General features: G+C 39.3%; 1 protein-coding gene across 3 annotated transcripts in view; it reads left to right on the forward strand.

Annotated features, from left to right (window-relative positions):
• The first annotated feature begins 1,024 nt into the window (after positions 1–1,024).
• The window catches only part of palmda (palmdelphin a), a 29,654-nt gene continuing 8,480 nt past the window's right edge, over positions 1,025–22,198 (forward strand). For 2 of the 3 annotated variants that reach the window (XM_051700416.1, XM_051700415.1), the window contains exons 1-4: positions 1,443–1,552; positions 7,749–7,800; positions 8,234–8,314; positions 8,840–8,958. In XM_051700416.1, coding sequence (XP_051556376.1) covers positions 1,521–1,552; positions 7,749–7,800; positions 8,234–8,314; positions 8,840–8,958 — 284 coding nt within the window. In that variant the 5' untranslated portion in view covers positions 1,443–1,520. Of the gene's footprint in view, positions 1,060–1,442; positions 1,553–7,748; positions 7,801–8,233; positions 8,315–8,839; positions 8,959–22,198 lie in introns of those variants that run through there. The other variant, XM_051700417.1, reaches the window with a different exon arrangement.

Genomic DNA, 22,198 nt, shown 5'->3' on the forward strand with positions numbered 1-22,198 from the left:
GAGCTGAGATTTTCTTCTAAAAATCTTTATTTGTCTTCTGCAGAAGAAAGAAAGTCATACACATCTGGGATGGCATGAGGGTGAGTAAATGATGAGAGAATTTACATTTTTGGGTGAACTATCCCTTTAAAGTGAGCAGAGAAGTTCATGAAAGACCTCAGCATTCTTCATCATCAATTCCTTCATTAGAGGCAGCAGTAGGAATGTTCCATCCTGGTGTGAGTCACACACACACACACACACACACACACACACACACACACACACACACACACACTGTGTGTGTGTGTGTGTGTGTTTTACAGCTAATGTGAGTAAACAGTGAAGTGCATATAGGAATGTCTGACACTTGACTGCAGCTTGTGAGCTGGACCATGTCAAAGTGATTTGTGGCACTGTTTTTCTGCTTGGAAAGAACTTCTGAATGATAGGCTGTTGTGAGGACATTTTCAGTGAAAAGGCATTCAGCAGGGCAATAAAAAGTTTTCCCATTAGATTAATACACCAAAAAAGAACAGACTGCCATTCTAATCCATTCTATCTACTATCCTTGCAACATTTGTCCTAGGATTTGGCACTGTTAAACTTTATCTGTTTAAGATACCAATTAAAGTTAAACAGGCCTTTAAGTAAGACAATTACAAGACAAATTAAGTTTTAGCATTTAAAAATCCTTGTTATAGTTTATTATGGTGTGTACCTACAAATAAATGTTGTTGCCTAAGTGTTAACAAACACCGAGAAGAAACAAACAAACAAACAAACTGAGTCACAAACTGACTAGAAGTCTGTATGGCTATTGGCTGTGGCATAATTGTGTGTCTGGTAATTGTGTGTCTGGTTTTGGAAATTGTTACACAATCTGATGAAACTAGAGAGAATGAACAACTCAATATGTGACACTCGTTCGAGCTCACCGGCATCTCATTGGTTAAGCGGAGGGCTGTCAATCATGCTTTCAGCACCTGCGCGCGCCGTAACTATAAAATAGCTCGTGAAGACTGCGCGAGTGAATTTACTGTAAACACCGCTGGATATCCGTTCGACTAAAGCGACCCGGTAAGTGTTTTCTCTCTTATTTTACGACACTTAATGAGGATGCACAGACAACGTAGTGTGAAAGTCAATTAAATGACCACAGAACTTGCTGAAACGTTGACTTCGGGTCACCCATCCGGTCTCTGATCATCTTCAGATGTCGCGCGGTGAGAATTCCCATCTGCAGCTCAGCAAAACCTGCCGTCCTGTGGATTGAGTGACATTTGCTTTAGCAAAAGGGAGAGTTTAAACACAAAAAGTTATCTATTTAGATTTATTTTGAATTTTATTTGAGTTATTTAATAGGTTTTAAAGTTGGAATTTTACAATTATTTAGATCTGATGCAGATAAAGCACAATTACAGCATGTTTGTCCAGTCAGCAGATGCCACAAGAGATTTACATCTTAACTCACTGGAGATCAGATTAGCAGAGATTAGAGAGAAACTTCCTCTCAGCTAAAACTGACAGAGAAACTCACCATGTGTTGGAGCGGCCTGCAAAGAAAATACAGGTAACATGCAGTTATACTGTATTATATTCATAAGGTTATATCTGCCTACCATCTTATTCTGATTGCTTTGGATTTGAGCTATATTACTGAGTTGATGTTGAGTTGTTTTAAAGGGATTGTTAACCCAAATATGATAATTATGTCATGATTCACTCATCCTTGTTCTAAACCTATATATAATGCTAAAAGGAACACACGTGGTTTTAGGATTTTAGGTAGAATGTTAGCCTCAGTCACCATTCACTTGCATTATATAGAAAAAAGATGCCCTTTGTGTTCAAAAAAGAAAGTCAAGATGGTTTTGGAACAACATGGTGTATGAATTATGTCAAAATTTTAATCTCCCTTTATGTTATTATCTATTCCATAAATTGACAACTGTAATCTATGTGGCAATATGTCATATCTTTCAGATTTTTTTTTTTTTTTTTTTCACTCTAAACACAGTTGGGAAAGTGCATAAACTTGGCATGAGTCCTTTTGTTGAGTTTCAGACCTTGACCTTACTCAAGGGTGTTGTTATATTGAAAGCCTTCAATTGGTTTTGAGGATGTCTGTTTATATCCAAATTAATGTCTCAGTTTATCCTTTAGAGTTTCCTAATCTTTCTGCATGTTCTCACTTTGACCCTAATATCCACTCATTCCAAAATGGTTGGCGAGTTTTTGTGGGAGAGACAGTGGTTTGGTGTGCCACCACCTTGACTCATTAGGCAATGTACCATTGGGTGGCCTTGCTATTTTTAGCCCAAGTCTGAGTCAAGTGGAATTCTGGAGCATAAGGGGTTACCTTACTCATCTCCTGTCTGTAGGCCCACGTTTAGCTGCACTAAAACACTAAAACACTAGAGGTTATTATGGAAAATGGAGATATATGCCGACAGCTACAGTTGGTTTTGGCCAAAACTTGTGATACCTTTGCAGTACACTGAAAAAAATGTAATAATCTACGTTTTAAAAAATGTGCTCCATGTTAACATCTAAATTAACTGGTTTGATTCAAGTCAAAACTATTATTTAATATGTGTGAATCAACTTGACTACATTATCTTACACCAGCAAAACTAATTTTAAGGGTTATATCGAGTAGAAATACCTCCTTGTGGTAACAATTGCAGTTAAACACTTTTTACAGTGTTAATAAAGTGGACTTTTAATAAGAATGTGGATTCCAAATAGCTACTCATTTCAGCTGCTTTGAAATTAATTAGCCCTAATATTATTCATCAGATAAAGATTTTAAATCTATCTCTCCAGGGGACATTTACTGTATTTTTTGACAGTAATTTTATTTACACCTTTAATCAAATAGCTTTTAAGAATAAAAGTTTTTCTATAGGTTTACATATTGATAATATGGTTTCTATTTTGATCCATAAACAGCTGCTTTTAGAATAGATGTTAAAACTGTTACTGAAATTAACATAAAACTTTTGGTAGAACTGTGCAGGTCACGTCCAGGGCAGTGAACAGTGTTATATCAGAAGCAGATGAGCAGGGTTGTGTTGAGTCAGCACTGGATACTTTCTATGTATGAAACATGGGTAGAGACAGGAAGTCTGGAGTCGGTCTCACATTTCCTGGAAGAAAGAGCAGCCTGGTAACTCACAAGATTCAGTCTTGCTGTCACTAACACAACAATGCTCATTTTTAAAGATTAATTACTGTACTAGTATTTGTTGAATACAAAATGAAACTGAGGAATATCAGAATCAGAATGAGCTTTATTGCCAAGTGTAGAGTGGGACGTGGTCATGTGTCTGTCGCTGGGGAGAGAGGAAGCAGTAAGGGCCATCACCTGGTGATTAATGATATGTAACACCTGTGTCTCATTACAGTGACAACGGAGATGGGCTTGAAAAGGCCGCCGAGAACGCCAGTGAGAGAGAATTACGGGCAGCTGCCCTGTATGTGTTTGTGTGTGTCTTTTTATTTAATTAAATATTATTTATATTGTTAAGCCGGTTCTAGCCTCCTCCTTTCCCTTTACCCCCTTTACATTGGTGCTGAAACCCAGGAGTCGAAGGAAGACTGTTCGCCATGGACACCTCACGCTGGGCGAAGTCATCCGCGCCCTGGCTAGCATCCAGGAGACCCATCACCAAGCCCTGCTCGCCCAGGAGAGACGTTTCCAGGAGCTCCTCAAGGCCCAGGCCGAGGATCGGCAGGCTCTACGGAGCTGGCTAGCTCCAGGTGGATCCTCCGCCGCGACCCCGGAGGCAGCAATGAAGCCGCACCTCCTCCTGAAGAAGATGGGCCCTCAGGACGACCTGGAGGCATTCCTTGGCCTCTTTGAACACTCAGCCACTGCCTCCGGCTGGCCTCAAGCCCAGTGGGCCCTCCACTTGCTACCACTGCTGTCCAGGGAGGCCCAGTTCGCGGCGCAACAACTGCCAGCTGAGGACCGCCTGGACTATGTGAAACTGAAGACCGCTGTCCTGCAACGGGTGGGCCGCACCCCCAAACAACATCGTCAGCGGTTCCGCTCCCTTATGCTGAGTGAGGTCGGCCGCCCGTTTGCATGTGCCCAACAGCTCCAGGACGCCTGCCAAAAATGGGTGTTAGCCAGGGAAGGGTGTGGCGTGGAGGACATAATAGAGCTGATGGTGCTGGAGCAGCTGACCATTGAAGCCCACGAGCAGTCCACATCTCTCCCTCTCCCTGTTACTCCCCTTCCTGCCCCTCCCTCTCCACCCTCCCATCCTGTTCTGCTCAGCATCAGAATGAAGCAGTGGGGGGGGATCCTCTGGCATTCCCGCCCTTAGGGAATTCCCGGAGGGGGACTTCCCTCTAGAGCAGTCGCGTGACGAAACCCTTAGGCATGCCTTTGACCAAGTGAGAGAAATCGATGGTCAGCAGCTCCAGCCTGACGTCGCCCTCACATATCCGTATTTTTCAGTTATTAGGGACTGGTTGTATCGAGTGACACAGGACACTCAAACCCAAGAAAATACAACCCAGTTATTAGTCCCGAGGAGCCGTAGGGAAACACTTTTCCAGGCGGCTCATCACAATCCTATGGCGGGTCACTTAGGGCAAGAAAGAACACTACATCGTTTAATGGCCTGCTTTTATTGGCCGGGCATTCATGGGGATGTGCACAGATGGTGTGTGGCATGCTGCGAATGTCAGTTGGTGAATCCACCGGCCACACCAAGAGCGCAATTGCGCCCATTACCGCTAATCGAGGTCCCCTTCGAAAGAATTGCCATGGACCTCGTGGGGCCATTAGAACGGTCAGCATGTGGATATCGGTTTGTGTTAGTCCTGGTGGATTACGCAACGTGATATCCGGAAGCAGTGCCCCTGCACAACATCTCAGCATGCAGTGTTATGGAGGCACTCTTCAAAATTATCTCCCGGGTGGGGATTCCGAAAGAAATCTTCACCGACCAGGGCACTACGTGTATGTCACGCCACTACGCAAACTTTATGAATTGCTGGGGATTAAATCGATTCGCACCAGCGTTTATCACCCGCAAACTGACGGGCTGGTGGAACAATTTAATCGCACCCTATAAAACATGATTCGTAAGTTCATACATGAGGATGCTATAAATTTGGAAAAGTGGCTGGACCCCCTATTATTTGCAGTCAGGGAGGTCACGCAAGCCTCCATGGGGTTTCCCCCCCTCGAGCTCCTGTATGGACCCCAGCCCCGCGGGGTGCTTGACGTCATACGGGAGGCGTGGGTGGAGGGACTTTCCCAGAGCAAAAAATAAATTCAATATGTCCTTGATCTACGAGCAAAGCTACACACACTGGGTCAGTTGTCACAACAGAATTTGCTCCAAGCTCAAGAGACACAAAGCCGGCTGTATAACAGGGGTGCACAGCTACGGGAATTTGCACCGGGAGACAAAGTACTTGTATTACTCCCCACATCAAGCTCGAAATTACTCGTCAAGTGGCAAGGACCCTTTGAGGTTACACGGCGAGTCGGGGACCTCGATTATGAAGTTAAACAAACAGATAGAGGTGGGGCACATCAAATTTATCACTTCAACCTCCTTAAATTATGGAGAGAGGCAGTCTCCATGTCCATGGTGATGGTAGTTCCGGAGAAGGCGGAGCTCGGGCCAGAGGTGAAGTTCAAAGCCAATCCATTCACCCCGGTCCCTTGTGAAGACCACCTCTCACTTTCCCAGCTCACGGAGGTGGCCAGGTTGCAAAAAGAGTTTGCGGACGTGTTCTCTCCTATTCCTGGTCGGACTAACCTCATACAACAGAAAGAAAAAGGTGATTCGGGACGAATTAGAGGCAATGCTCATGATGTGGGTAATAGAAGAATCACTCTTCCGTTCGGTTTGTTCGGGGTTCCTGCCACGTTCCAGCGCTTAATGGATAAGATCCTCCGGCCACACGCTGCGTATGCCGCTGCCTACTTAGATGATATCATTATATACAGTAATGATTGGCAGAGGCATATGCAGCATCTGAGAGCCGTCCTGAAGTAGCTGAGACGGGCGGGGTTCACGGCAAACCTGAAAAAGTGTGCAATTGGGCGGGTGGAAGTACAGTATCTGGGCTTCCACTTGGGTCATGGGCAGGTACGTCCCCAAATTGATAAAACCGCAGCGATAGCGGCCTGCCCACGTCCCAAGTCCAAAAAGGAGGTGAGGCAGTTCATGGGGCTGGCTGGCTATTACAGAAGGCTTGTTCCTAATTTTTCCGATGTCACCACCCCCTTGACTGATCTCACTAAAATGGGGGCACCAGATCTGGTCCAGTGGACGGAGGCGTGCCAACAGGCTTTCACGAGAGTGAAATCTGCACTCTGTGGCGGGCCGCTTTTACATGCTCCCAACTTCTCTCTCCCCTTTATTTTACAGACAGACCGTGCTCTCACAAGAGGTGGAGGGTGTGGAGCGCCCCGTGCTGTACATTATTCGTAAGCTCCCTTTGAGAGAGACTAAGTACAGCACCATCGAGAAAGAGTGCCTTGCCATCAAGTGGGCAGTCCTAGCCCTCCGCTACTACCTGCTGGGGCGGGCCTTCAACCTCCACTTGGATCATGCCCCGCTTCAGTGGCTCCACCGTATGAAAGATACTAATGTGCGGATCACTCGTTGGTACTTGGTGCTTCAGCCCTTCAAATTTAAGGTGGTCCACAGGCCTGGGCCACAGATGGTTGACTGATTTCCTCTCCAGGAATGGGGGGGGGAGTTGGCAGGCTGAAAGTTGCCGGGCCTATATATAGAAATACACAATAATACTATGTTTATATATAGAGAGAGATATGTGAGATGTTTATCAGAAGAAAATTAGGTGAATTGAAATTAATTCTATATAGGAACAGACGAGGTGTAGTGTGTAATTTATGCATTGCTAGTGTCATGGAATTACAAAGAGTGTTCCTTAAAACTCCCTGTCTTTCATTGGTGGACAAACAGATAGTCCTGCTGAAAACTCATGCTACTGGTTGAGAAAGGAGTTTACATGTAGGGCTGGTCTTGGTACCCAAACAAACAAAGCAAATTTGAAAACCCCACAGAGTCACAGTGTTTCACTTTTCGGGGGAATCAGCCTACCAATAGCTTACTTACAATAGTCTCTGCATATTAAGCTGGCATAGGAGAAAGTGTTTTAACATAAAAAATTACACGCATCACCTTTTAACTTTTGTGATTCTAGACATTGGGATACTATTTCTTGCTCATGCGTTACACTGATTTGACAGTCGTATGAGGTCACATCTGGCCTATTGTAACAAATCTTTGACTGGAAATTGGGTGAATGAAGGAAAATGCTACTTCAAGGGGCAAGTTCTTGCTTCAGGACTTACTTGGATGTCTATGAAATCCGGCAGTGTCTACAAGAGTTCAGCCAACCAATTCATGTTAGGCAGATTATTTCTGGTGCTTCACAGAGACTGTTTTACCACTGCTGCTATTCATGGGACTTCAGTGATCTTTAGAAAGCAGAAAGCATGGTGATGATGAATGGACATGAACTCATGTAGCTACTGTAAATATCATTGTCACTGTATAAATTTTGACCTACAGATTGCCCAACACATTTTTGAGAAGTCCTTAAATACATTAATGACTTGTATCTAATAGGGGTAAAAATTCAGTTGATTATTTCCCCACCAATGTGGATGGTAGAAGCTAGTTTAAATTTAATGGAAATGATTTTATAGTGTCATATAAACTCATATAAATGTCATATATAACTGTTTCTTTTTTATTCTTCAGAGGCAGGATGGAGGAAGCACAACTGTTAAAGGAGCGCCTTCAAGCCATTACGGTAACAACACAGCTACAGATGGGCTTTGTCTATATATTACTCGCCTTTCGGAAAAACTTAAAGGGCTAGTTCATGTTGTTATTTACTCACCCTCATGTCATTTCAAACCCATTAGAATGTTTTTCCTTTGTGGAACACAAAAGGTGATGTTAGGCAGAATGTTAGGCACTTGACAGCTTCAGTCACCATTCATTTTCATTGCATCTTTTTTCCATATAATAAAGGAAAGTCATACGGGTTCGGAACAACATGAGGATGAGTAAATGAGAGAATTTTCATACAGCAAACATATATATATATATTTTGTGAAAATAATAGTGTAAATATTTAGTCCTTTGGAAACAACTGGAAACAACAGGGTGTTTCAAGTAAATTATAACTGATGAAAAACTAAAATGTCAAACATTGTACTATTTGTCCCGTTTCTCTGCAGAACAAGAGAAAAATCCAAGTGGAAATCGCTCAGAAACGGCTTGAGATTGATAGGGAGAAACTGAAGCTTCAACACGTCAAAGTACATTTATTATGTTTGAAGTATTTTAGACTAATATATTGGACCTTTTTCACATTGCCGGGTTTGGAACGCAGAAGTAAACTATAGCAGGATAAACTTCTATAAGAGGTACATGGGAGACCAACGTAAATATTATTTTTGTCTTCCAAATTGCTTCAACACCAAAAGGAAAAAATAATTATTACTTTCCCAAGACTTTCCAAAAATAGAAAACAATGGAGAGAGATGAATTACGGCAGGCACTAGAGGGAAAGTTTACTTTCTTTACTATTATTAATTCTTGGGTAATATAGTGATATAAATGTACTTTAAATAGTTATTAAAAAAAAATTAAAATAAAAAGTTTGCTCAGTTTAGGCTGCTTAATTAAGAAAGTGCGTGATCATAGTATGTTAAAAGGGTCCATGTCCTGTTCAGTAAGTAAGAGTTATTCAGAATGCTCTAAGCTGAAAGACAATCTTGTTGAATAGGTTGTTTGATATGTAAGGGTCTGGCATTTGAAGTATTTCTCTGTGTCTTTTAAAGAAAAGGTCCATGAGAGATCTGTGGCTCATGGATGGGATGAACAATAATGATACACAGGAAACACAAAAAGCTCTTGAAGATGCACAACAAACCAAACTCCTCAAGAGCAACATACATCGGTAAGATTTCTTCTGTAAAGGTTCATTATATTTAATCCATTACTGTGTTTTATAATTTTGTATATAAAAAAACTGTATTTTTTGTAAATGATTAATTTTAATGGCTTGATTAGAGAAGTACTATTTATAAATTCAGTGGCCTTTTGTCCAAATGCCTTAGTTATGTATTGTTAGTTATGTTTTTTGGTCAATAAGATCAGTTTGTTTATTGCAGTTATCATGGCAGATTAGGCACATTGACGTCTTCCTAATACAGTTTCAATCTGAAGTTTGTGTCAAGCATGCAGTCTCTTAAAGCATTTTGTTGCACTTCAGGGGTTGAAATAATGTTTATCAGCCTTGCGGTGCCCTTATCAACCAATAAGTGTTAAGTATGAGGCAAAAAGGGTGCAATGCTTTGTAACAACATAGCATTGGTGACAATGAAGTCAGATGGATGCTAAATAAAGCAATTACCATGTCCTTAAAAGGCTGCTCTATGCAGGTCTCACCCTGGTACTAATATTGCTGACTGTTTCATTCATGATGAATGAATGTACTTCAAACTGATGATATGGTTTTAAAGTCCTCTTTGTGGGACCATGATCAGTCATATGAGAATAAAATCTATTAAAAGGCTAATTATCAAATATTTCCAGTCTATATAAACTGTAAATACTAATACTTATCTCGAATTCTAAAAAATAAATAAATAAATAATTTACTCAAGCTTAATTAGGGCCCAAGCACTGAAAGTGCAGAGGCACTATTGTTCTAAGGATTATTAGGGCCCAAGCACTGAAAGTGCAGAGACCCTATTATTCTTCTAAGGATTATTATTATTATTATTATTATTAGGGCCTATGCACTGAAAGTGCAGAGGCCTTATTGTTCTTCAAAGGATTACTATTTATATTAGGGCCCAAGCACTGAAAGTGCGGAGTCCCTATTGTTCTTCTAAGGATTATTAGGGCCCAAGCACTGAAAGTACGGAGACCCTATTGTTCTTCTAAGGATTCTTCTTCTTTTCAAGGTTTTCAGTACTTTTGGGGTACTTAACATGCGTGAAAGCTCTGTAGCGCCACCTAGAAGATGGACATGTTCAGGGGGCTTTGTAGCACATCCCTTTTGAACTACCATCACCAAACTTTTTACACATATAGATCTCATCAAGCCGGACTACTTTCATCAGGAAGTTGGCCATTTTGGATTGTTTGAAAAATGCATGCGCTGGAATTTGAAATACTCCTCCTAGGGATTTCATGTTACAGGTATCAAATGTGGGTGACATGCTACATATATTGCTCTCATCAAGCCAGACAACTTTCAAAATTGCAGTCATTAGCTCTGCCCAACAGGAAATCAGCCATTTTGGATTGAACGTGCATTTTTTTGAAAATTGCAGGCCCTGAACTTTTGAATACTCCTCCTAGGGGCTTCATGTGACTGGCACCAAACGTAGGCAATATTATGCCAAGACATTGAAGATGTAAGCGACATATTTTTGATATATCAAACGGTGTTGCCATGGCGATGCGATAAAGTAACGTCAAAAAATGGGAAAAAGGAAGTGTCTCATAACTTCTGCGTGCATCATGTGATTTACATCAAAGTTGAGCCGTGTGTTTGGCCCTCACATTGATGTGGCTATTGTGGGTCACGGTCGTAGCGCCACCAACTGGTGGAAGTGTGGCACTTTTAACAAACTTTGAAATATCCATCTTATGTTTACCTGAATTGCTTCAAATTTTTTTGAATATTGTCAAGACAGTGCAGATTTAAATTCTGAAGGGATTCTTGATATCTTAAACAGTGTTGCCATGGCAATGCATTAAATGTCATTTTTCTTTTTTATGTACATTATGTATATGTTTTTGAGGTACTTGACATGTTGGAATTTTCATGATATTTTGCACACATATCAGAGTTGTCGGCCATTAGGTCTGGGCAAAAGTTAACACATGGGCGTGGCTGTAGAGCTCTGTAGCGCCACCTTTTGACAAAAGTGGTGGGGTCAGTTTCTTCTACGGTCACCAACTTGCTACATATGTTGTTCTCATCAAGCCAGACAACTTTCAAAAATACAGTCATTAGCTCTGTCCAACAGGAAATCAGCCATTTTGGATTGTGCATTTTTTGAAAATTGCGGGCCCTGAACTTTTGAATACTCCTCCTAGGGTATTCATGTGACTGGCACCAAACTTAGGCAATATTATGCCAAGACACTGAAGATGCAAAATTGCGAACGGATTTTTGATATATTGAATAGTGTCGCCATGGCGATGCAATAAATTAAGGAAACAAATGTGAAACAGGAAGTTCCTTATATCTTCTGTGTGCATTGTATGATTTTGATGAAAATTCAGCTGTATGTTTGGTAATGGGGGCTGATCACATTTATGCGGCTATTATGGGTCACGGTCATAACGCCACCAACTGGCACCAGGAAGTAAGGCAATTTTATCAGACTTTGAAATAGCCCTCTTGTGTTTACGTGAATTGCTGCAAAATTCTTTAGAATAATGTCAAGACACTGCTGATGCAAAATTGTAAAGGGATATTTGATATCTTAAATACTGTTGCCATGGCAGATTATTGTGCAAGTGAAAACCGTTTTTAAAGTGAAATAAAAAAGCTATAGAAGTTTAAGTTTATTGTAATGAAAATGTACTGCACAAACTTAATTTTTTTATATAAATAAAATATAATAAAAATATCAACCAAAATGTAAAAATACTAGAAAATCAGAGCCATATGTCTAACCTAGTTCTGAGTGGCAATTAATTTTAATCAGACGCAGTACCATAAATGTCCAATAGAGGGCAGCTAAGCTCCATTGTTGAATGATTCCCAAAATACCACATCTCAGTCCCTCCAGGATTTTGCAGTTCATGTCTAGAAGGGATCCCTCTTTCGTATGTTATGTATAGTCTAAGTATGTGTTACATTCTTCAGTTAACTATGCTGGCAGCCAAATGTTTGGAATAATGTACAGATTGTGCTCTTATGGAAGGAAATTGGTACCTTTATTCACCAAAGTGGCATTCAACTGATCACAATGTATAGCCAGGACATTAATAATGTGAAAAATTACTATTACAATTTAAATAAAATGGTCAGAACTTCTTAAACTACTTCAAAGAGTTCTCATCAAAAAATCCTCCATGTGCAGCAATGACAGCTTTGCATATCCTTGGCATTCTAGCTGTCAGTTTGTCCAGATACTCAGGTGACATTTCACCCCACACTTCTTGTTGCACTTGCCATAGATGTGGTTGTCTTGTCGGACACTTCTCACACACCTTACAGTCTAGCTGATCCCACAAAAGCTCAGTGGGGTTAAGATCCATAACACTCAGGGCCTGGGTAGCTCAGCGAGTATTGACGCTGACTACCAACCCTGGAGTCACAAGTTCGAATCCAGGGTGTGCTGAGTGACTCTAGCCAGGTATCTTAAGCAGCCAAATTGGCCCGGTTGCTAGGAAGGGTAGAGTCACATGGGGTAACCTCCTCGTGGCCCGATTAGTGGTTCTTGCTCTCATTGGGGCACGTGGTAAGTTGTGCGTGGATCGTGGAGAGTAGCATGAGCCTCCACATGCAGAGTCTTCGCGGTGTCATGCACAACGAGCTACGTGATAAGATGCGTGGCTTGACGGTCTCAGAAGCGAAGGGAACTGAGACTTGTCCTCCGCCACCCGGATTGAGGTAACTGTGCCACCACGAGGACCTACTAAGTTGTAGGAATTGGGCATTACAAATTGGGAGAAAAGAGGATAAAAATTTATTTAAATAACTCATTTCCAATTATCTGTTGTCCATTGTCTGTTTCTTTGCCCACTCTAACCTTTTCTTTTTGTTTTTCTGTTTCAAAAGTGGCTTTTTCTTTGCAATTCTTCCCATAAGGCCTGCACCCCTGAGTCTTCTCTATACTGTTGTACATGAAACTGGTGTTGAGTGGGTAGAATTCAATGAAGCTGTCAGTTGAGGACATGTGAGGCATCTATTTCTCAAACTAGACACTCTGGTGTACTTATTCTCTTGTTTAGTTGTACATCTGAGCCTGAGTACATCTCAGCTGTGTTTGATATAATGGCAAGTGATTTTCTTGTACCAAATTAGCAATTTAGCATGATTACTCAAGGGTAAGGTGTTGGAGAGATGGCTGCTGCAAATGGGGCCTGTCTAGATTTAATCAAAAATGACTTTATTTCAAATAGTGATGGTGCTGTTTTTTACATCAGTAATGTCCTGACTATACTTTGTGATCAGTTGAATGCCACTTTGGTGAATTAAATGACCAATTTCCTTCCAAAACAGCAAAATCTGTACATTATTCCAAACTTTTGGCCACCGGTGTATGTTTATCAAAAGAACGACAGATAAAGTTAAAGATCTGTTTAAGATGGCTAGAAAAATAACAACAGCATGCTCATGAACTGCTTTTAATTTTAAACAATGTAGACGTTAATTATACAGTATTAAGAAGATAGCAACATTTGTGCCACAGTGATGAACTTGAGGAATCAAGAATGGGTTCCGCAGTTTGCGCTCTTTTCCAGTCGAATCCCATAGAAAAATGCAAACAAATGTGTCCCCACTCAAGATATTCATCCACTGAGGTGCAGATACATAATTTAATTAAAATATGGGCGGATTAGAACCACAGACCTCTTATGCAATGGGCGACTTAATTACCACGAGACCACCCAGTCAGACTCCTTTTACTGGCGCTGATTGTACTTCTCCACTGACTGACAATATCTCATGACTGACAATACCACACATAAAGATGAAGTTATCAATTTTATTATGTTAAATATTTATTTTAGAGCTTGAATTGATCATCAAGAATGACTTTTTATCAAAGCAGACCATTTAAAATAATCTTTTACTAGCGCTCATTGTTGCTTTGCGACTTCAAATGCCATGTATCATGGGCATGCCGTTGCTATTTTGCTAGCCATCTTAAACTGATCTTTAATTTTATATGTCATTCCTTTGATAAACACCGTTAACGGATAAACGCAGTTACACATACTTAGACTATACATAACAGACTGCGCATATGCGAGAAGTTGAGGAAAGAGGGGTCCCTTCTAGACACGACCAATTTTGCGATCTTGCAAATTCAACCAATCTCCGCGTTATTTGCGGTAGCTTGACATTTTTTTTTTTTTATTCCCGTAAATTTTCTGCAAAAAACATAAATCTGAGGGAATTCCATCGCTTTCCTTCATGTTTGACTGCAGAAAAACAAATGCTTGAAAAGCTTGAAGCCGTCGCCACATTTCCAAATGCACAGCTGCCGTTTGTATAATCTCCATATTAACAGTGTAAGCGTCTCCACCTCGTCTCCTCCACATTGTGTGTTCACTATCAAAATCCTTCTAAACTTTGGCAGGACCACAGACAGCACACATACATCACAGCTAGTCTTTAATCTTCACCCTGCGTGCTGTGAATGAGACACAAAAACCCATGTTTATACAAAGAATCCCTAACATTCACATAAAATCCCCATTAGTTGTGTAATAAAATGTGATTAGAATTTGAAGTGCTATTAACACAGTAGGCTACGAATCTGAAAATGGCAATATATGCTGAACACTTGTATGCTGAAAGTAAATGTTCATAAATGTTTTTTCTGATATAAAAAGGTCAATAATATAGATACAGTATATGCAATATACAGTATATGACAATATGACAAAAATGACCATTTTCATATATGTAACATTTTTTAAACACTTGTGGAATTTAAATGTGTACATAAATGCTCAAGTATATGAACTCTAATTGTATTTGTTCATATATGGCCATATACCAGATTTTAATATCAGACAATGTAATTATGGCAACAGGCCTAATAATTGAATCCTCATTTGTGTTTTTAGTTTACAAATTTATTGTATGTCTATTTTAACCTTAGATAAGTTTTCTTGAGGTAGAAAATTTGAATACAAAAATAACTAAGGGTCTTCCAATACCCACAGGTTTTGCCTAAATGTATGGTTTTTTTTTTTTTTTGCTAACTGCATATTAAATTATTATGCACTAAAATATTTACATGTAATTGCATTTACAATGTAATTAATACAATTACAGAGATATATAATGATGATTTGTGAGTTTTCACTGCAAAACAACCCCACAAAATGCAGCAAATTGCATCGCAAAATTTGAGATTTTGTAATCCCAGCTAATCAAATTACGTGGCCATTTCCTAACTGCACCGTAATTTGATGACCAAACTTTAGTCGCGGCAACGTAACTGATTATGTTGTGTCAACCGGAAAAGTGAAATTCCTGGATTCGTTGCAACAACGTAACTTTGGGATGGTGCCAGTCCGTCATGACGATGTTGTGGCATCGTCGTTAATAAAAGTTGTTTTTTGGTAACCAGTTTGTAATTTTTGCTTTTAATAATTATTCTATGGGTGGGCATGCAGTATTCTAACCTAATGCATGTCCTCATTTGCCCAACATTACAGTTGTGTATGAATAATGAATATAGACTCAAAGTTAATGCACTTCATTTATTTTGACAGAGAACGGAGAAAAATGCAAATTGTGACCTATTGCCACAGAATTGCAATGAAATTACAAGCCTAAATGACTTCTGTGCTCATACTAAACTCTACTTAGACCAGCTTTACACCTAATGCCTTGAAATACATTTGTTAATTTTAATTTAAATCCATTTGAAGGATAAATAAAAATGGTAAATTCCTTCATTACAATATAATCTTTAGATCTACATATTTTTTTCAATAAATAATTATAGCAAATTATAGCAAAAATTTAAAATGAATCAGTTAGCAAAATAATTAAAAATTAACAATTAAATAGACAGATAGATAGTCGGCCATTTTGGATTTTTTGAATATTGCATTCTCTGAACTTTTAAATACTTCTAGGTGATTCATGAGACTGTCACCACATTTAGACAACATTATGCCAATTTATGCCAAGTGTAAATTGCGAACAGATTTGGAAATATCGAACAGTGTTGTCATGGCGAGGCATTAAATTAATGGCAGAAAATGGAAAACAGGAAGTGTCTGATATCTCTGTGTGCAATGTGTGATCAAAATTTAGATGTATGTTTAGCCTTGGGGGCTAATCACATGGATGTGACTATTTTGGGTCACGGTCATAGCGCCACCCCCTGGCAGCAGGAAGTGTGGCTCTTACAACAGAATTTAAAATAGTCCTCTTGTATTTACCCAAATTGCTTCAAAATTGTTTAGAATAATGTCAAATGCCAAATGTATGTGTCCACCTTGCATTGTTTTCTGAAAGCAATGGACCCATGGTGCTTGGGCTGTCATTGCTGCTTGCAGCTATATTTATTATTATTTTTTATTTTTTTCAAGGTTTCGGGGGCTTTTGGGGCACTTAACATGCTCAAATTTTGCACACGTATCAGAGTCCATAGATAGGTGTGTAGAGGGGGCTCTGCAGCGCCACCTAGAAAATGGGCGTGTTTGGGGGGCTCTGGAGCACATCCCTTTTGAGCTACAGTCACCAAACTTTGTACATATATAGTTCTCATCAAGCTGGACAACTTTTGCACTGACAGTCATAAGCTTCACCCAACAGGAAGTCGGCCATTTTGGATTGTTTGAAAAATGCATGCTCTGGAATTTGAAATACTCGTCCTAGGGGATTCATGTTACAGGTACCAAATGTGGGCAACATCATGCCAAGACACTGATGCAAAATTATGAACAGATTTTCGATATATCGAACAGTGTTGCCATGGCGACATGATAAAGTAATGTCAAAAAATTAGAAACAGGAAGTGTCTCATATCTTCTGCATGCATTGTGTGATTTACATCAAAATTGAGCCGTATTTTTGGCCTTGTGGGCTGATCACATTGATGGGGCTTTTGTGGGTCATGGTCGTAGCGCCATCAACTGGCAAAAGGAAGTGTGGCACTTTTAACAGACTTTGAAATATCCCTCTTATGTTTACTTGAATTGCTTCAAATTTTTTAGAATAATGTCAAGACAGTGCAGATTTAAAAACTGAAGGGATCTTAAATAGTGTTGCCATGGCAATGCATTAAATGTCATTATTCCTTTTTATGTATATTCACGTTTTTGAGGTACTTGGCATGCTTTCATTTTCATGATATTTTGCACACACATCAGAGTTGTCGGCCATTGGGCCTGGGCAAAAGTTAACACATGGGCTTGGCTGGGGAGCTCAGTAGCACCAACTTTTGACAAAAGTGGTGGGGTCAGTTTCTTCTACAGTCACCAGTCTTGCTACATATATTGTTCTCTTCAAGCTGGACAATTTTCAAATTTACAGTCATTAGCTCTGCCCAACAGGAAGTCGGCCATTTTGGATTGAATGTGCAATTTTTGAAAATTGAAGGCCCTGAACTTTTGAATACTCCTCCTAGGGTATTCATGTGACTGTCACCAAATTTAGGCAACCTTATGCCAAGACATTGAAGATATATAGAACGGTGTTGCCATTGCAAGGCAATAAATTAAGGGCAAAAATGTGAAACAGGAAGTTCCTTATATCTGTGTGCATTGTATGATTTTGATGAAAATTCAGCTGTATGTTTGGTAATGGGGGCTGATGGGGGTCACAGTCATAGTGCCACCAACTGGCAGCAGGAAGTAAGGCTATTTTAACAGACTTTGAAATAGCCTTCTTGTTTACATGAATTGCTTCAAAATTCTTTAGGATAATGCCAAGACACTGCTGGTGTAAAATTGTAAAGGGGTATTTAATATCTTAAATAGTGTTGCCATGGCAACACATTAATTGTTGTTATTATTCCTTTCTTCCTATATTTGGGTATAACGTAAACTGTTGTAACTCAAGAATGCTAGGGAGTACAGACCTAAACCTGGTCTCTTTTTAAAGAAGACACTTGGTGGTTTATTGTGCAAGTGAAAACAGTTTTTGGAGTGAAATTAAAAATGTATAGAAGTTTGTTTATTTGAATGAAAATGACTGCACAATCTTTTTATTTTTTTATATAAATAAAATAATACTAAATATATCAACTGAAATGTAAAAATATTAGAAAATCAAAGCCACATGTCTTAACCCAGATCTAATCCAAATTTTAGGTCGATATATTAAAAAAATGACCTTTTGGTGGCAGTTTTTATTCAGATGCAGTATCAGAAATGTCCAATAGAGGACAGCCAAGCTCCATTGGTCAATGATTCCCAAAAGACCACATTTGCACAATTATCTGAGTAAATGTGATTTTAATGCATTCATTTATACAGTTTATAAAGATGCACAGAGCAGAAAATACTAGGCACATTTCTGTGTGTGTGTGTTCCTATTAGATCGCCCTTTAGCTTGTTGGCGATTTCTCATATTATGTGATGGTCAAATATGTACTCCTGCAATAGATTTTTTCTATCGCGAAATAAATTGCCTTAACCTACTGTACTCTTCAATTGGTTATATAAACTAAGCCATCTTGTTTTTTTGAAACACTTTAACTTCTCAACCTTAAGGTTTACTTAGAAAAATGGCACTTAAGGGTCTTTATGCAACACTTAACATGTTTTAAGGGCGTTCTTAAGGAAACCGAAAGGGATTGTGATGTTTTACTTATACAGTTGTGCTCAAAAGTTTGTATACCCTTGGAGAATTGATAATATATGTACCATTTTTAAAGAAAACATGAGTGAGCAGGCAAAACACATTTCTTTTATTTCTTATGGGATTCATATTCAACTTTAGGTTATAACAGAATGGCACAATCATAAAACAAAACATGGCAACAAAGAAAAAAATGAAATGACCCCTGTTCAAAAGTCTGTATACCCTTAGTTCTTAATACTGTGTATTGCCCCCTTTAGCATCAATGACAGTGTGCAGTCTATTGTAATAGTTGTCTATGAGGCCCCAAATTCTTGCAGGTGGTATAACTGCCCATTCATCTTGGCAAAATGCCTCCAGGTCATGCAAAGTCTTTGGTCGTCTTGCATGAACCGCATGTTTGAGATCTCCCCAGAGTGGCTCGATGATATTAAGGTCAGGAGACTGTGATAGCCACTCCAGAACCTTCAGCTTTTTCTGCTGTAACCACTGGAGGGTCAACTTGGCCTTGTGCTTAGGGTCATTGTCGTGCTGGAAAGTCCAAGAGCGTCCCATGCGCAGCATTCGTGCAGAAGAATGCAAACTGTCTGCCAGTATTTTCTGATAACATGCTGCATTCATCTTGCCATCAATTTTCACAAGATTCTCCGTGCCTTTAGGGCTCACTACCCCCCAAAACATCAGTGAGCCACCACCATGCTTCACAGTGGGGATGGTATTTTCACTATAGGCCTTGTTGACCCCTCTCTAAACATAGTGCTTATGGTTGTGACCATAAAGCTCTATTTTGGTCCCGTCACTCCAAATTACAGTGTGCCAGAAGCTGTGAGGCGTGTCAAGGTGTTGTCGGGCATATTGTAACCGGGCTTTTTTGTGGCATTGGTGCAGTAAAGGCTTCTTTCTGGCAACTCGACCATGCAGCTCATTTTTGTTCAAGTATCGTCGTATTGTGCTCCTTGAAACAACCACACCATCTTTTTCCAGAGCAGCCTGTATTTCTCTTGAGGTTACCTGTGGGTTTTTCTTTGTATCCTGAACAATTCTTCAGGCAGTTGTGGCTGAAATCTTTCTTGGTCTACCTGACCTTGGCTTGGTATCAAGAGATCCCTGAATTTTCCACTTCTTAATAAGTGATTGAACAGTACTGACTGGCATTTTCAAGGCTTTGGATATCTTTTTATATCCTTTTCCAGCTTTATAAAGTTCCATTACCTTTAGGGGTGTGACGATACACTTACCTCACGAGACGAGACGATACACAATACTGGGTTCACGAGAACGAGATGAGACGATATTTTAACACTATATACACTACCGGTCAAAAGTTTTGAAACATTTACTCATTCTTTATTATATTTTTTTTTCTTTACATTTTAGAATAATAGTAAAGTCATCAAAACTATGGAATAACATAAATGGAACTATGTGAATTATGTTGTGACTAAACAAAATCCAAAATAAATCAAAACTATGTTATATTTTAGCATCTTCAAAGTAGTCACCCTTTGCCTAGAATTTGCAGACATGTACTCTTGACATTTTCTCAACTTCTTGACGTATCACCCTGGGATGCTTTTTAAACAGTATTGAAGGAGTTCCCATCTATGTTGGGCACTTATTGGCTGCTTTTCTTTATTATTTGGTCCAAGTCATCAATTTCAAAAACTTTTAAAAAAAAAATACATTTTAGTTTTGTAATGAAATAAATTAATATGGTGGCACAATTATATTTTTGTCTACAAAACTAATTTCAAACATTTAAGCATACACCTTCAGATCAAAAGATTTTTAAGATCATGAGAAACATTTCAGGCAAGTGTTTCAAATCTTTTGGCCAGTAGTGTGTATGACTGGAAAAATAGTCTTTTATTCAACTGAAAGTCACAAAATGCAAAACAATGCAGGTGCATTTTGAAATGTTTTAACTAATCATCTTGTAATGAATGTCACTTTCAGAAATCTACTTTCTGAGTATGAATTATCATATGCAGTAAAAGACAGAACAATATGCAAGCACTGTAAAAGGTTTTGCCACAAACTCAACTGACTGGCTTCTCTCCTGTTTGATTTCACATGAGTCTCTTCAGACCTGGTTGATTTTAGTTGAGAGCTGCGGTGGTTCTGTAGGTGTCTTTGCATAGTGCTTGTGTTAGCCGTGGTGTACGGCACTATTTTCTTACAGTGATTACATATTGGCTGTGTCTCGTTTGGAAGGCTGTGTCCTCCAGAGGTCACATTTATCAGCCGCATACTTCATCGAGCCTGTTTCGTTTCATTTTCTATTTTATTTTTTTATTGGGGAAAAAATAAGAAAAAGAAAAAAATGAAATGAGACAACCTCGATAACGTATGTGGCTGACCTCCGGAGGACGCATCCTTCCAAACGAGACACAGCCTTTGTTCGTGTCTTGTCTGTCACTCTGTCGCCATTTATTGTTTCCACCGGGTACCTAAAATGCTGCCACACAAACGATTTAAAAGTGGCGGGGGCATCTTCTATGCTAATTTCACCCTCACACTCCGTCATGCTGATATCGTGAGACAGCTTTTCACCTCAACGAGAAATATCGTCACGTTTTAATATCGCGAGATCTCATCACACCCCTAATTACCTTGTTACGCAGTTCTTTTGTGCTCCCCATGGCTCAGTATCTAGCCTGATCAGTGCATCCACGTGAGAGCTAACAAACTCATTGACTATTTATACACAGACATTAATTGCAATTTAAAAAGCCACAGGTGTGGGAAATTAACCTTTAATTGCCGTTTAAACCTGTGTGTGTCACCTTGTGTGTCTGTAACAAGGCCAAACATTCAAGGGTATGTAAACTTTAGATCAGGGCCATTTGGGTGATTTCTGTTATCATTATAATTTAAAAAGGAGCCAAACAACTATGTGATAATAAATGGCTTCATATGATCACTATCCTTAAATAAAAGACAGTTTTTTTTTGCATGATCAGTCATATTTTCAAAATCATTGCCAAAATTTCAGTTTCTGCCAGGGTATGCAAACCTTTGAGCACAATTGTAAACCCCTTAAATAACATTTAATGGTTATTTTCTGCAACTTCTTCAATTTTAAGGGAAACTTTAGGGCGTTCTAAAGGGAAAATTACACTTAAGGTGCTTTATGCAACTGGGCCCAAGTATTTTAGTTTTTTTTTTTTTTTTTACAGTTCAAATCTCTGAACAGTTAGTTTCTTGTTCACACCAGATTTAAATTTTTTATACATTTAAGCAAATTGCATGTGTTTTGACAGATGTGTGCAAAAGAGTAAGTACAATTTTCTACAATTTGCACAATAACTAAAATGAATTAGTATCAATATTTTATTGAAATTAGACTTTTTTGATTACATGATAACATAAAAATAGAGGATCAGTTGGGTTTTTCCCCCATTTACCCCCTATTTTCGATGTTTTGGATAAAATGGTTGAGCCATTTTCATCAATGAACCCTCAAGTTAGGCTCATTTGAAATGTCGAACGCCTCTCCTTGAAAGTAGACAAGAGCAGGCTTTGCTGTTAATAAAGTGGATGCAATTTAAATTCTGTTGCTTTTAAATGAAAATAAATATGATGAACAAAACACTCAATGTACCTTTTATTTATTTCCCCCCATAAGATGTGTCTGTCCATAAATTTTTTGTTTAATAAAGACAGGTAT

The sequence above is a fragment of the Myxocyprinus asiaticus genome, chromosome 6 (assembly GCF_019703515.2).
Source record: "Myxocyprinus asiaticus isolate MX2 ecotype Aquarium Trade chromosome 6, UBuf_Myxa_2, whole genome shotgun sequence".
Classification (NCBI taxonomy): Eukaryota; Metazoa; Chordata; class Actinopteri; order Cypriniformes; family Catostomidae; genus Myxocyprinus; species Myxocyprinus asiaticus.